Source organism: Lepidochelys olivacea (assembly GCF_965140295.1).
Source record: "Lepidochelys olivacea isolate rLepOli2 genome assembly, chromosome: 12".
NCBI classification, from domain to species: domain Eukaryota; kingdom Metazoa; phylum Chordata; order Testudines; family Cheloniidae; genus Lepidochelys; species Lepidochelys olivacea.
The window spans coordinates 22,979,485-22,996,646 of record NC_140422.1 but is presented as its reverse complement, the minus strand read 5'-3'; the positions used below and the strand labels follow the sequence as shown (position 1 = coordinate 22,996,646).

At 42.3% G+C, this 17,162-nt stretch overlaps 1 protein-coding gene across 3 annotated transcripts in view; it reads left to right on the top strand.

Annotated features, from left to right (window-relative positions):
• Positions 1–17,162, top strand: part of CEP89 (centrosomal protein 89) — a 133,326-nt gene that overhangs the window by 81,381 nt on the left and 34,783 nt on the right. For all 3 annotated transcript variants that reach the window (XM_084645036.1, XM_084645035.1, XM_084645034.1), the window contains one exon: positions 4,161–4,250. In XM_084645036.1, coding sequence (XP_084501162.1) covers positions 4,161–4,250 — 90 coding nt within the window. The remainder of the gene's footprint in view (positions 1–4,160; positions 4,251–17,162) is intronic.

Sequence of the window (17,162 nt, the reverse complement as noted above, 5' to 3'; positions counted from 1 at the left end):
ATAGCCCACAACATCTACCTAAAAGCCTTCCACCTGCCAGGAGGCCGGAACATCAGGGCGGATCGCTTCAGCAGGAATTTTTCTTCTCAGCACGAGTGGTCTCTACACCTGGAAGTGGCTCACCAGCTCTTTCAAAGATGGGGTACTCCCCAGGTGAACCTATTTGTGACCAGGCAGAACCAACAATGCCCCCGGTTCTGCTCCAGGGGGGCCTAGGGAGGGGCGCTATCTCTGATGCCTTTACCCTGTCCTCATCAGGCCAGCTCCTCTATGCCTTTCCCCCGTTCCCTCTGATCAGCAAGGTCCTGGAGAAAATAAAGACTGACAAAGCCAGGGTCCTCCTCGTTTCCCTGGTGTGGCACAGTCAACACTGGTACGGGACCCTCTTGGGGCTGGCGGTTACTCCGTCATGGCAGTTGCCACTCCGCCCAGACCTGCTCTCTCAGGACCAGGGTCGCCTCCTCCATCCCAACCCAGCAACGCTTGACCTCATGGCATGGCTGCTCAGCGGCTAGGTGGCGAGGAAAGGACTTGCTCAGAACAGGTTCAGCGTGTCCTCCTCAAAAGTAGACGGCCCTCCGCTCACGGCTCCTACATGGCGAAGTGGTCTCTGTTTTTGAGGTGGGCGGCAGGCCAGGGTGTTTCCCCGACGGCCACCCTGATCCAGCTTAGCCTTGATTACTTCCTCCACCTGACGGCCCAGGGACTGGCGCCCTCGTCAGTCAGGGTATGCTTGGCGGCCATATCGGCCTTTCATCCCCTGGTGCAAGGGCACACTGTGTTTTCCTGTGCTATGACTGGCTGGTTCCTTAAGGGTTTGGACCGTCTTTACCCATATTCCAAGCCCCTGGTTCCACAGTGGGACCTAAATCTGGTGCTGGCTCATCTCACGGCGGCCCTGTTTGAACCACTGGCCACATGTTCCTGGTCTCACCTCTTATGGAAGGTGGACTTCCTGGTAGCTATCATGTCGGCCAGGCGGGTCTTGGAGCTCAGGGCCCTAGCCTCCAAACTGCCATATATGGTTTTTCATAAGGACAAGGTCCAGCTCTGCCCACATCTCGCTTCTTCCTGAAGGTGGTCTCTGCCTACCACCTGGGTCAGGACATTTTTCTGCCCCAAGCCTCGCGACTAGTGAGGAATGCCGTCTCCACACGCTCGACATGAGGCGAGCTCTGGCTTTCTACCTCGAGCGGACCAAGCCGTTCAGAAAGTCTTCGCAACTGTTTGTCGCCTCGGCTGAGCGCGCAAGGGGCCAGCCGATTTCCACTCAGCAGCTTTCTAAGCGGATCACTTTGTGCATCCGTTCCTGTTATGAGCTGGTGGGGGTTCCCCTGCCGCCCATTGTGAGGGCACAGTCGACTCGGGCACAGGCCTCGTCGGCTGCCTTCGTGGTCCATGTCCGCACCCAGGACATTTGTAGGGCCACCACGTGGTCTTCAGTTCACACGTTCACCTCGCACTATCCCATCATCTGCCAGGCCAGGGATGATGCCGGGTTCAGCAGGGCGGTACTCCGTCTTGGGAACTCCTACCCACCTCCAACAGATATAGTTTGGAATCACCTATTGTGGAATACACATGAGTAATCACTCGAAGAAGAAAAGACAGTTACCTTTTCCTCTAACTGGTGTTCTTCGAGATGTGTTGCTCATGTCTATTCCACATCCCACCCTCCGTCCCCTGTGTTGGAGTTGTCTGGCAAGAAAGAACTGAGGGTGAGGGGAGCACAGCCCCCCTTATACCGTGTCAGGCAGGTGGCACTCCAGGGGTTGCGGGGGGGGGGGTATTCCCCCCCTACAGGTACTGCTAGGGGAAAAACTTCTGGCACCGGTGCACATGGCGAGCACGCACACCTATTGTGGAATATACATGAGTAACAGATCTCGAAGAACACCAGTTACGAAAAAGGTAACTGTCTTTCCCTTGCAAAGTTCTCCTCAAATTGTTCTATTATGCAGACAGGTCTCCTTGCTCACCCATGGAACAAACAAGGTGGGTTTTCCTGCTGATTCACTATCTGCTGAATTCACTACCCCCTGAAATAATAGAACTCTGTGCCTCTATGCTTTGGGATCCCTAGCTTTCACTTCTGATTCAGAAAGTGTGGCTCCATTGGAGCTGTGCTTCCCAGGCTTCCTCCACCTGCAGTTGCTCCTGGAAATGCTGATGAAGTGGGATTCCGCAGTGCCAAATAGGAGCTACAGAAAAGCAAATGTAGTTTGGAGGTTGTGTTAATGGTTTTGCAGATTTCCTTCAGTGGTTGAATGTGTGTGTGTAGTGGTCCAAAGAGTTACATTTCCACAAGCTTGTCCCATTCCCACAAGTAGAAAGGAAGAGATTAATGTGCAGAGGGATCTAAGGGAAAACAGTGCCTCCCCAGCATTTGCCTGAAGGCCCCAATCCTGTAAGTACACACACACACTTAGCTTTATTGTTTGTAGGATCAGAACCAGTAGTGTGATAAACAAAAATCAAATTGCAGCATAAAAGGGTAGTAACAAATTATTTAAAACAGTTTTTTATGGGTAGTAGTGGTAAACTATAATCCAGTGTTAGCAGCGTTCAAAAATCATTCCTCTATTTTATTATGCAGGTGCTGCATAGTAAGTCAAAATGTCATTCAGTGACTGAGCACAACGCTCATATTTCTGTGATGCTGGTGAGTTTTGATTTTCTGTGAAGGGAGCTCTTTCTGTGGAATAGACAGGAGTGATGCGTATACTTCACATGTAGTCAAGCACCACTAATTCTAACCCAGTTATTTCTCTTTTGAATACTGTCAGTGGATTCAAGAGTTTATCTTCTTAAGGGGTTTAAGATCTTTTCAGTGTTTGTAGTCTGTTCAATTTTTTGTTTTCTCTTACATCTGTGAGTGAACTTAGTGTTTACAAAAGTGATGGATTCAGAACAGTGAAATGAACCAAGCATATAGTACGAAGGCAATGCATACGTTTCCCTGTGCATCTCTGTACTTCAAACCTGACCTCCTGCTATTTCAAGGGCTCTTTTCAGTTCAAGCAGTTCAAAATGTCAGTCAGGAGTCTGAAATGTTTTCCAACCAACACTGACCATTTAGAGCAGTAGTTCTCAAACTTTTTTTTTTACTGGTGACCCCTTTCACATAGCAGGCCTCTGAGTGCAACCCCCTCCCCCGTTATAAATTAAAAACATGTTTTTATATATTTAACACCATTATGAATGCTGGAGGCAGAGCGGGGTTTGGGATGGAGGCTGACAGCTTGCGATTGCCCATTTAATAGCCTTGAGGGGCCCCAATGCCCAGTTTGAGAACCCCTGATTTAAAGGGCCATACTGACTGATTTTTATTTCACAAGGTAGCAGAAGTTATGTACCCTTTATGCAACTGGACAGCCCTCTTGGGGGACTGGGCCCCAGATCTGTACTAGCAGAAGCTGGCCCACATCCTGCCTGAATCAAGCCCAATCACTACAAATATAGTTTTAGTAGAGTGCTAAGGAGTTGTTTTTCTGCATCTCCTGCTTTTCTCATATATTATTAATTTATTTCAGTAGTTGCATCTTGACAGTTTGGTTCTCTCCCCTTTTAATTATTATTGATTGGTTACCTTTCTTTTTTGCTTTCAGTAGTCTTGATAGAAATAGGTCTGTAAGAGATTTACATGTGGCACGGAAAGTGGCTTGGTGAATAAGTTTCAATAGGGCATTACAAGCATAGCAGACCATATGGAGGATAGCATGGAAATGCTTGTGGAGCATGCAACAAAGGGAAATAATATTTACAGATACCTCCCATATAAAGAAGTAATGAGAAATGACTCATATTTGCAATGTACTTTGACAGCCTCAGTGTAAGGTAATACAAGGAAGGAGAATATATTCAAAGAAGTCCCTTTTGTGTAATTCTGTCTCTTTGTAGAACATTGCCCATTTTATCAGCATCTTAGGTCTACCTCTTCTCTCTCCAAAAACTGCAGCTGTAGGCTTTGAGAGACAAGCTCCCTTTTGCAGCAAGACATTTTCAAGTTAGGTATATAATAGACTTGTATACTAAGAACCATTCATACGAAAAAAGAAATGCTGTCATGATGGCAAAACAGCACTCTGTTCTGCTCTTTTTCCTTTTCTTACACATATCAGAATACAAAACCTACATTCATCTACCTATTATATTTGCAGGCCAAATGCTTGGAAAGTGAGAAGCATGGAGTTCTGAACAAAATAATAGAAGGGAATGTACGCTTAGGAAGATTAGAAGAGAAGGTTAGGGTAAGTAGACTTTGTAATTACCATTCTATATCTATTACAAGTTGCTTTCATTTAAAAAAAATATCAGTACTTAATCCATAGGCATATTTTTGTAAGAACATTTTATAGATATGTTTTTGAATGCATTTTAGAAGATAAATGGGGTTTTTAGCCTATTTTACACAATAAAAATAAGTACTTTTCTGTTGTATATGTACACTGCTTTCTATATACGATCATAGTATTCTGATGATTTGTAAGTGCTACTGCAGATTGTAGAATGGTAAAAGTATAGAAATTTTATTTATATTTAATTTTTATTTTATAGGATGTATCCCAACCCTTTTCTTTGGAACTTTTAAAAAGTCTGTAATAATGGGGAAAATTGAAAAATATTCTCAATCTAGAGTTTATTAAAATTAGAATTACAAGTATTGAGATGCATATGCAACTACTATCAAGGTGCATTCAGATGACCATAGGGTTGAACCTCTATTTCAGGGACTTTGGACATATCCAAAGATTTGACCTAATTCCAAAACACACGTACAGTCTTATCTACTACACTGCTACATTTGTAGAGTAATTAAGTTAGAAATCTAAGTAACTGGGTGCCCCATCTTGGTTGTATACGTAGTGAAGATGGGTCCTAAGTATGTTATCAAAGGTATAGAAATAGCTATAAAAGTATGCAGTCACTCTCTTTACCATGGATATCTTATTAGTTTTTGCACTTCATTGCAATTTAATGGTAAACTTGTGTGAATTCTTTAGTACATTCACCTTTTTAACCTGTCTAGTATTACAGAAATTCTGTTTAAATATTTATACAACCTAATGTTTTTTCTATAGCACATACAGTTTTTTAACAAGTTTCTTCCTATATGTACAGTGAGATGTGGTAGGATGGAATCAAGAATCCGCGTTGTCAAATTAATTTCTTTGGAGAATGAATCAGTGGTAAAAACCAGAACCCAAAGACCGCATGCTTATCCTAGGCATGCATCCTGTTACTTATATGGTTCTTAATTGATAATTATTGTTTTTCTTAAATAATTGAAAACTTCTGTTGAGCTTTTAAGTCTTTTCCAATCTACTTTAAAATAAAGTCCGCACAACCCTTTCTGCAGTTTGACATTGTTAACAAAGAAATTATCAACAGTATAGTTCAGCTTAACCTTGTCCCTAACCATGGCTGCTCCTAGGGTCTCTGCTTCAGGCTGTTGAGCCCATATGCTAGACCCTTACTGTGCTCATTGCTTCTACTGTGAGGGAGTCTTGTGTATGATAGCTGGGTGTTAGCTCTCTAATGCCACCAGCCTGTCAGCCCCTCAAGCACTCTCCTTCAGGCTATACCAGCCTTGTCTTTACCTTGCAGGTTAATAGGTGCAGCCCAGTTCCTGAGTCCCCTTGAAGCATTCCCCTGTGACATCCAGCCCCTGACACTGGCTATTCACAGATCTCCCAGATCCTCTGCTCCCAAATGAACAGTGTATCCCTATTTACTAGTGGCTCTCAACCTTTCCAGACTACTGTACCCCTTTCAGGTATCTGATATGTCTTGCGTATCTGTGATGGGGTGCGACTCACCACACTAGCGCCTCCTGCTGGTCATCTTACAGATCAGCTCCACAAGTCAGTACGCTGACTCTCGGTGGTGTCTCGCCCACCATCACTTCTAGTCCTGGACCCGTGTTGCTCCAAGGACTGTGGCCTCCTCTTCAGGACACAGCCCTCTGACTGTGCCACACACTGTGCTCCCCCCTTCCGGGGTAATGTACCACAGTCCAACGGTCCAGCACCAACGGTCCAGTGGCAGGTTGGAGTGAGGGGGACCCGGGCCTGCCCACTACTCCAGGTACCAGCCAGGGACCCTGTAGATGGCAGCCATGTGCTGTGTAGCCTCCAACCTCTCAGTCTACTTCCCAGGGCCATTTCCCTGCAGCCCCAGCACCTTCTCCACTCTTATCTCAGTGCCTCAGCTTATCGTCTTAGCAGTCAGCTCGCTCTCACTCCCCTCATTCTGCCCAGCACTGCTCTGTCCAAAATGCTAGCTTTCCTCCTCCTGCAAAGCAGCCGGTCCTCCCTCCTCGAGCGCCAGGGAGCAACTGAATTTGCTCTGCCCTGCAGCTCTTTTTATATTGGCCTGCCTGGCTGTGATTGGCTGCTCCTCGCAGCCCCTTTCGTATTAGCTGCCTTTTGCACAGCTGCTGTAGGGCTCTCTTAACCCCTGACAGGCCAGTGTGGGGCGGCTACCCCATCACAGTACCCCCAAGTTACACCTCACTTAAAAACTACTTGCTTACAAAATCAGACATAAAAATACAAAAGTGTCACAGCACACTATTACTTTCTCATTTTTACCATATAATTATAAAATACTTCAACTGGAATATAAATAATGTACTTACATTTTAGTGTATAGTATATACAGCAGTCTAAACAAGTCATTGTCTTGTCATGAAATTTTAGTTTGTACTGGCTTTGCTAGTGCTTTTTATGTAGCTTGTTGTAAAACTTGGCACATGTGAGTTGATGTACCCCCGGAAGACCTTTGTGTAACTCCAGGGGTACACATATCGCTGATTGAGAACCACTACCTTAAATCACCACTTCTGGATAATGCACAGCACTTGAGAGCATTTATAATAAAACAAAAGAAGGTTTATTTAGGAGAGAATAGAGATTCCACTAAAAAGAAGAGAGAGTGATGGAAACAAATAGTTACAGTTTTGCAAAGGCACCTCCTTCACCTTGCTGGGTATGGCATTTCTCCCTTTGGCAGTGGGGGAGCTTGGAGTAAATTAGACCAACTCTGGAGAATTTTTCTGCTTCCATATTTACAAGGTAAGCCTTAGGGTAGGCCTAAGGAGTACTTTTCAGCCAAACAAAAAGAAAAGTTCATAACACAAAAAAGGGAATACCTTTCCCTCCTCCTTTTTTGGGGTGTTGCCTTATTATGATGGCCACTGTGAGCCAGTCCTTCTCCAAACAGTCCATTAGGGTGATTGCTTCCCATATATGGAGGAGAGCAGCCTTCCACTCAGGAGAAGCCTTTTGTCCTGATGCATCTTGTCTTCCATCTCTCCTCCCTCTCTCGCACCAGAAAAGGGGTTTTTAAAGGTCACAGGAAGCCCTTATTTAGACTTAGGTGTCCATAGTTTACCTGAGGTAACATTTCAGCTCATGGGGAAAAGGAACTTTACCATTCTAGGGATAGTATACCTGCCTTCCAGCACTCTCGTACAGCTGTCTGGTTTGACTTTGTCACACAATGCAAAACAAAATCATAACACACACACACTAGGCCAGTGGTTCTCAATCTTTTGTACTGGTGACCCCTTTCACATAGCAAGCCTCTGAGTGCGACCCCCTTATACATTAAAACACTTTTCTATATATTTAACACCATTATAAATGCTGGAGGCAAAGCGGGGTTTAGGATGGAGGCTAACAGCTTGCGACCCTCCCATGTAATAACCTCCCGACCCCCTGAGGGGTTCCGACCCCCAGTTTGAGGACCCCTACACTAGGCCCTACTCTTAGTAGTAGTTACCTTTCCTATCTAATAAAGCAGGTTCTTCCCTGCCCTCCAAAAGTTCAGCATGTTGCAGAGCTGGCTGGATCCAACCTGTCATGAAATACCCCTTCTCCTCAGTGAGTGGATGCAGAGTGTCTTTGTCCACCCTGCGGTATATTGAATCATTCTTTGTTCACAGACAGTGAATGGGCCATCACCAAGACAAAAGATTGCCTAGTGACTGACTTTTACTTTGACCATAAGGCATAATTTTCAATATAGTTATGTTATTCCTTAAATATTACCAGCATACACATCTCATAATGATTATGACTTGATAAGTTACAAGCTTTCTATAGAGGCTTCATATACTACCTTTCATGGATAAATACCATGAAAGCAGTGTATTAGGTGTAGTAAGTTAGGTCTGAGTCAGGAGTTCCTTGTAAAAAACTGTGAACACTTTGCCAACTGGCACCAGTGGGCCTCTGTCTCACAGTGTGTCTTTTGAGATCAACCCAGGGCTGGCCTTAGGGGTGGGTGGGATTGGCCAGCATATGCAGGGGGGTGCCTCTGGAGCAGAGGTGCCCCTCCTCCTCTGCTGCTGCCTGCAGCCACTGTTGCTCCTGTGTCCCCTTCTTCTGCCTTGGCCAAGCAGCTCGGGACCAGGAGCCTCCTGGCTGCTGTGCAGAATGGGGTGGGGCAAATGTCAGGGTGTTCCGCTACCCATGTACCCAGTTTCCGTTAAGCTGGTGTGTGGGACAAGGAGCCTGTCTGTGCTGCTGCCTCTGGGTTAAGCATGGAAGCTGCTGCTTGAATAAGCTTTCAGGCTAGTGAGTTCTCTGCTTGAAGAGACAGTGCGCTGTCACACACACTTCCCCCAACACACACACATACTCTCACACTTCCCCAACACACTCTCCCCCCAACCCACTTGTATTATTATTATTGTTATTACTTCTTGGTACTTCCTGTCAAAATGCGCAATGCACATATATTCATTGTAATTTTATTCTTTCAAAGTTTGTTAAGGATTACAATACTGTTATTTTAGTTTTTTGACTGGTGTGTGCATTTCATAATTGTATTTCTCACTTATGCTTAAATTTTATTCTTTCAGTAGTGAGCTCTAAAATGCCTAACCTGTCCTGGCTGATGTAATTATCATTATTACTTTTATTACCATATTGTGCTTGTCATTCATTATTTAAAATGGTACAACCAAATACTAGTATCCTTCTACAATGTAAATTTAGCTTGTACTCACCTTAGCAGTACCAGTTTAAAAAAATTAGCTAAATACAACTTTAGACACTGTGCAGATGAAGGTTGCTCATTGTATTTTTAGTTATACCTGTAAAATAACTTAATATTCCTACAAAAATAAATGCAGTTCCAAGTATGATACTCATAGTAATGATGGTGTCAAATGTTAGTGAGTCACATACATGATTGTGATCAGTAAATATAAATGTCAAAATAATTAGAAAAATAAAAATAAATTCCTGTTCTTCATAAAAGAGAAAAAAAACCCTTAATTGCATATATTAAAATTAAGTAAATACATTTTTAGTAGCGTGAAAAACAGTTAACTAAAATAGAGTAGATAATGGCAGTAACAGTGTGTGTGTCTGTTAGAGAAAGTAAACAGATTTTAAGCAGATTTTATTTATTTTTATTTATCTCTACCAAAGATAGATATCAGAAACATAAGTTTGATACTTTATACACTATGTTAAAACTCCAAAACTGATACCTCAGGGTTTGGGATTGGGAATATCTTGTTGTAATATCTCCTGATTGCTCAAAATTTACATATACATTTAAAATATGGCTTTAATTGGTGTTTGTATATATTTTTTCTTTCTTTATACAGGAATTAGATACAGTGCTCCTGTCAGCTAATTCCTAAGTTATCTACAAAAATACCCTAGAGTTTTCAGGTGCCTAAGTGGCCCCTGGAATCATGGTTAAAATTCCCTCCCCCCCACCCCATCTGAAATGGCATGCCTAGCGAGTTAGGAGCGTCCAGAGGGCTGCGGGAGGGCCGTGGGCTCTGGCAAGATGCAGCCCGTTTGACAGCATAGAGCCCACCTTGAGCCGCAGGCTGAGCACCAGGTATACACCATATACTATGCCACCCTTACTTGTGCACTTCTGCTGGCAGAGGTGTTGCCTTTAGAGACCTCGGCTCCCAGCCAGCAACCTCTATCTGACTGCCCAGCCAGTGCTTAATTTGTGTCAGGACTGTGCTCTGACACCTCTTAATACATATTCAGCACGTGAGGGAGGCAGTGCGGCCCAAAGGTGATAGAGGGTGGGGAGTCTGGGGAGCCTATGGGGGCAAAGGATGATGGGGGTGAGGAGCCCCTGGGGGCTAGGGCAATGGGGGGGTTGCCCACAGGGGCCAGACGTGCCAAAATGCAAGTTCGCCCAGGGTGCCATTTTCCCTAAGGCCGGCAGTGGATCTGCCCCCACCTCATCATGAGAAATACTGAAATAGTGGTAATGAAATGGTAGTCACTGTTTTGGTCCAACTGGATCTGCAGGTCACACATGCTTTTATAATCTCTGGGCCCTCTATGCATTCTGTCTCAGACTACATTGGGCAGCATTATCCTGTGAGCTCATACTTACTTATTACTTTTTCATTTTACTTACTGGGCATGTTATCCTAAAGATCAAAGAAAAGGTATTTTCCTTTGCTCATGTGTTTCCAAATCCAACCTCTAGTGTGGCTGTCTTGCTCATGAGGCCAAGTTTGAGTCTCAGGACCTAGGAGACAGGAATTGTTTGCAATCCATCTAATGGTCCTGAAAGAGGTATTTAGATCTGTTTTGCTAGCCAGAGTCTTCTCTGGGATAGTTTATCCCCATGGAACTTCAAGGAATTAACGAAATACTTCTGGGTCACTCTGACTAGCTTAGGCATAGTCCCCTTCTCAGGCTCTGGTTCCTACCCTAACAACCAGTCCAAGGGTGTCTCTTCTTTTGGCAGTCATGAGTTACATGGCTGTGTTTGGTTTCCATACACATCTGTATATTTACCATATCCATGACAGTGTGCCAACTAGTGTCTACCTAACATTGCATTTTTGCTTTTGGAATGTGTGCGGAGCAGGCACCTGAATTCCGTCCATAAGTGACGTTTGGGGTTTTTTTAAGTTCATCTCCATTTTGAGTCAGATGTAATGTGAAGACATTTTAATTACAGCTTTCAAATGCTATTATAAAACTAGTGTATACTTTCATATCATGACAAAAATGTTACTTTAATAATGAGGATGTTGTAAAAAGCCATATAATGCTGTATGCATCATTTTAATTTTTCCACAGCAATTACTACAGTGATAAACATCATAACCCTTTACTATCAACTTACCTCAAGCTAAGACAATTTTCTTCTTTCCGTTTCATAAGCTTGTTTTGCCTTCTTTGTTTTTTCTTTTGCTGTAAGTTAAATATTTGATTAAATGGAAGAGCCACAGAGGTGCATCGGCAGGCAGTCTAATTTTGTTGATCTTTTCTGCTAAAATTAAATAGTCTTTTCTAGATTTACAGTATCTTTCACCTAATCAATATGCAATATTTTCACCACTTTTAAATATATTGAGCAACTCAGGTTTTTAAATATTTTCACTTATGGGCTTAATTTTCTAAAACGGGTAGTAATTTGTAAAAATCACTTTTCATTGGAGTCAAAAAGAAGGGAATTAAGTTGACATACTATTCTTCTAGTGAAAATATAAATAAATACATAGGCTGTCAAATTTGAAAGCAAGTTCATCCATATTTTTCTTTTATTATTTCAATCCGTGCTGAACTTTACTGTTTAATAGTAAACAGTCACAGTACTCAATACAGTTGTACTTGTGTAATAAAGTCATGACTGTCAGTGTGACTTAGATTAGGTTATATAGTATAATTGATGGCAGAATACTTGGCCCCTTATATATCAAAGGAGACTTATGAAATTATGCTGTATTCAGAATCTATCCCTGCCCCACCTCGATGGGCAGTGCTTTGCAGGGTCTGAGGCAAGGGCAATGGTGCCTCAAAGGAAGATCACTTCCTCTTCAGGGCAGAAGGAATGAGATCCAGTCAAGACAGGGAACAATCCTCCCTCTCGTAAATGTATGGCCATAGGGACAAATCTTTCCCCATCTTCCTCAGGTCCAGAGGTCCCCCTTGTGTCAAAATCATTTCATTGTATGGAGGAGGAGGAGGATTTAGGAGGCTGTCCAGGGCCCAGGGGTACATATTCCCTGGGTAGCACATATGTTAGCTTTCTTCTTCAAGAAGAAAAGTGGGTGCTCCACTTTAGATGCACTAGTAACCCCTGTGCTTTTGTTTGGAGATTTCTCATAGCAGCGTCCATTCAGCCCACACATGCATGTTAGTCTTGTGCCCTGTGACATTGTTATATAGTGCTGAATGGGTGAACCACCCTCAGTTCCTTCTCAACAGCCTCAGCCTGAGCAGAGCTCTGGCAGTTGTTCCACTGAGATTTCCTCAACTTTATCCTCTTTTCTTATTAATAGTTGGTCGTAGTATTAGTATTAGTTTCATTAGTTAATAGTAATAGTATAGCTTCTTAAATTTTTTTCTTTTCATTCGTATTGTATTAGATAGGTAGATACTAGTTAGTTTGTAGTTCTTCTTTACTGCGAGGTTTTGTTTCAGATGTTGTCTGTCATGCTGGGAGATGATCCCAGTCAGTGATGGGTAGTCCTGAAGCATCTGTTGCCTCAGGGAATCGCACATTGCCCAGAATTGCAACTTTTGTCTGGCACTAAAATAAAGAGCCAGAAAAAACAGAGATAAAGCTTCATCTTATGATGGAGAGCGCTCTACGCCCAGCTTCTGACCCCCAAGATGCCAGTCTCTGAGCAAGTCTTCTGCCTCTGTGATATCAGAGCTCCACACCTCCAGTGCATTTAAGAGGAAGACACAGGACTCCTCTCATAAGCCCTTAAAAGAATGTGCCCTGGCTCATCCTGTAGAGAATCTACCTCTAAAAAGCTGAGGTCTTTGGTATCTTCAGCTTCTCCAGTGCCATTGGCACTCTAATCAGGTACCTAGGGCATGGCAAGACTGAAAGATGGCAAAGCCTTGGGCCTGGAGAAATCATTGGTACTATAAACGGACCAAGGTGGCAAGAAGAGTTCTTCCTCTGCTTCCTTGGTACTGAAGAAGCCCACTCCGGCTCTGACCATGCTTACCTCAGAGAGCACAAGACCTATGATACCGTGAGAGACCGCGCTTCCCTCTGAGCGCCCAAGACCTACAGTACCATCAGTGCCCTCTGCCACGATCACCTTGGTGCAGACTACAGGCTCGGTACGGCAGGAGATCCATTTTCCCTGGTACCTGGCTGTATCTGAGACACCCGATTCCCCACTGCTTAGCGCAGATATGCTATTGTAATCCAAGGGCATTGAGATCACCTGAAGTTTGCCTGGTACCGATAGTTTAATCTCAGATCTCTCCAGGTGCTCCATCATTCCAGAGTGAGCTTGAGGGAAAGGATTTTGATTAAGAACTTGCCTCAGTATCTCATGTGTCAATTCAGCATTCTCCCCCTCATTCCTATAGTGGCCCCTTTCCAGAAGCCTCTGGTGAAACTGCAGCTATTCATGGCCCACAAATTGCTACCAACACCTCGCTGGTATGAGTACCGTTGGGTGCCTCTTCCTATGCCTTATGCCCCTCCTCCTTGGTCATATTGGGACTCTTGAATGACCTATCGACAATTTTCCAGAGCATCAAGCACCAGTCATCACAGAGAGGGACAACCTACATCTTCTGCTCCCTCCAGGAGACGTGACCCTCAAGAGGAATCCTGTGGAGCCAATGAAGAGGTCTTTCCTATAGCCAACATCTTCTCTTCATCTATTGGTGAAGCTGTCATGCCTCCTCCTCCATCCTTGATAGATGATTTTAAGCACGTCTAGGATTTAGTCAAGAGAGTTGTCGACTCCTGGAGCCTCATCATAAGCTGCTCAATATCCTCCATTCACCCTCATCTGCCTGAATAGCTTTGCCTATCCACGAAGCCAGGAAGATCATGTGGCATGCTCCAGCTTCTATTCTCCCTATATGCAAGAGAGCAGATAAAATGTATTATGTCCTGGCAAAGTACTCAGAATTTTTATTCTTCTTTGAGTGATTGCACATGTGCATTCCACTCTAAGTGCACACATCCTGATCATGATCGCTGGAAATTTTTCCCTCAGTGGTACCTGTTGGGGCGGCTCAAGCTCCGTCTGCTGCCATGCACCATCAGCACCAGTATAAAGTGCCCAGCTAACCCTATGCCCCCTCAGTCTTCTATGAAGAATTATTTTAATAAAAGGGACAGTCACCTTGAAATCTAATCATTTTCAAAAAGGGAATTAAAAGTAGTTTGTTATTATGCTTTCATCTGGATGCCCTTAAGTTTCTACAGATTTACTGCCGCATTTTCCTATGTTTTCTCAACACAGATGTTCTAAATAAAGACTCTCACATTCAGCAGGGAAGCTGATTGGCTGTACAGGAATCCTGATTATACATCGTAAGTGATGTCAAACGCCAAAGAAAATTGAACAAATACAGATTCATTTTATTTTGAACTCTTTCAGGTTTATCATTTACCAATGCTAGGTTAAAAAATTAAGCAGTGCAGTTTTTAGGGCAGGTAATCGCAATCAAAGCACCACTGTAGCAATCTTACACAACTCTAGAGTACCAATACAGTTATAAAATCATGCTTGAGCCATGCTTTTTCTCCCATTCATATGTATCTGAGCTTAGTAAATGCATCCCTTAAAAAGATGCCAGTTTGTAATCTTCTTAAATGTCAGAAAATCTGCATTTATTTAAAGTGCATTTTTGTCATATTACATGACACTACTGTATGAGCTGGAGAAAGCAACATTTTCAGAAAAATTAGCCAATAGTTTAGGTGCAGTACACACTACCAACTTTCAGTGACAAAGTCTCTTATTTTCAGAAGACTGTTAAATCTAGAGCACAAGATAAACTTTAAATACATTCGGACCCTTGATTGTTAACACAAATTTGAAAAAGCTGACTGGGCACTACAGCAATAAAGAAGGGAAAAGCATTAATAGGAACTAATAAAAAGTAAAAAAAAAAATACATAAGTCTTTAACAAAGCTTTCTTAAACAAAAAAACTTGAAAACAAAAATAAAAATGTTAATTAGGCATATGACATAACCACTCAGAAGTAAGTTTATGGCAGCATATTCAGCAATCATGATTACAGTGTAATCTGAACTATGCTCTTTAGGTCTTTGTTACAAGCACTTGTAATTTGTTTACACTCTAATCGTATATCAGATAATCCGTCCTATTAAATAGAGATTTTGACAGATAATTTAACCACAATATCCAATATACAGAAAAACAAGTCATTGAATGGTCTCTAGAGAGTCTGATTCTTGTACTGATTTAAAACTGGGAAAAAATTAAAATAAAGCTTAAATTTTGATCAAAGCACAACTATTATCAAAGTTGTTAAATATTTTTATAGCTGCGGTACCTTTTTAATCCTAACTAGTAGCACAGTTTCTCACATCGAGCCATATTGTAGTCTGTGGTTTTGCCAGTGGAGGCAACAAAGATTCAAGAGTTTCCAGTATAAGGAGTGTGGAAGGAGAAAAGGATGTTTTCATCTTTGAAGTTTGCTTGTGTGGATCTTCCACTGTAGGTGATAAACATGCTTTGAGTGTACAACCTTGGAATTTTTGAATAGCAGTGTCTGTTGGGACTACACAGACCCTACTGTATGTGGGATAGGAAAATGCTTAGGAGCCCGTCAGTGCTGTCCTTAAATCATTCATGGGATCACTGCAAAGCAATATGAGGTACTATATAGTCCTTCTTTCCCAAGAACTGAGCCTCTTATGGTCACAAAACTATCAGCCCCTGCTGGATTAGATAGCAAGAGACCAGAACTTGAATAATCAAATCAGTGTTCTCTGAGTTGTAGCAACAACCTGTGACAAGGAGGTTTTTCAAGGCAGAGATTGTCTCTTACTATACATTTTTACAGTGTGTAGCACAATGAGGGATCCAGCCCTGTGTTGGGCTTTTAATACTACTAACAGTAGTAATTAACAATACACTTATTTTCTAGAAAGGCTAGACTATAAACTTTTACAAAGGCCCTTGCGGACTGTGTTGCAACATTGGAAAAGAGCATCTTTTATTGCCTTTGGCACTAGGGAGAGGGGCACTCTAGGAAATAGAAGTTGGATTGTATAAATGAGACATCTAATCCTAAAATGAAGATGGGAGCGCAGAGTCTTGGGTGACTGCCAACAGGGAATGAGAGATGGTTAGAAAATGAAGGAGTACATAGTACTGAATGTATCCGTAATAAAGACCATATATTTCTACTTTTTAAAAACAATTTGATAAATGAGTGAAGTTCATGTTTTGGCAAACCCTACACCCTTTAGCTTTGCAGACTTGTGACAACCAAAAAGCAGTGGAGTGGGGGCAGTTCACTTGCATGTTGGAGAATGGCAGGCTGTTGGAGACTTTGTGGAGCTCCTCCCATAGCACTGAAAAGGTTATTTGGGGGAAAGGGAAAGGAGGGAGCAGGCTGAGGTTGAACAGTCATTCAGCACGTATCCCCATCACTGAGGGTGTACACAAGCCTGGCAGGGAGAATGCCATCCCTCTGTGAAGCCAGTTTAGTTAGCCTTTGCGCATGAGTGGATTTGGCTTGTGGCATACAGTTCCACCTTTTTGTATGCTCTTCTGGAGAAAACAAAAATAATTCCTTACATTTCCTTTTGAGTTGCATACAGTACAAGTTAAATTATGTTTGATTTTGAGGCCTCAATGAAAAATATATCAGGAGTGATATTTAATCTGTGGACATACTAAACAACATTTGGGATAGCTATAGATTGCTTTAAAATGAAATAGTGCATTACCACTTAAAAAAAGCATCAAAACATTCTTTTTTATATATAATGTTTATTACATTGATTTGTAAGAACACCTATTTTAAAGCTCTGCAGGTTTATTCTTAACTTGCTACCAAAATTCCATTATTCTTCAGAAGTCCTACCCATTGGTAGTTTGGAGATTTACTAGATAATTATTTTGTACAAATCTTTATATAAAGCCCTCGTTTTGCATTACCATTTTGCAATTTAGATTCTGGTTTACACTAGAACCATACAAAATTCAATTACCTTTTAAAAAATAAAATTTAATGTAACAATATCAAGTAGGTTCAATAAAAATGTTCAGAAAAATGAATCAACCATTTTTGCCTATGGAATTAACGTTAATATAAAATAAAAACTTATTTCTGTATTTTTTTTAAAATTGCCTGTAATTAATGCCTTGATTTTAAGTCACCATATACATTAGTAGGCATGTTTTTATTG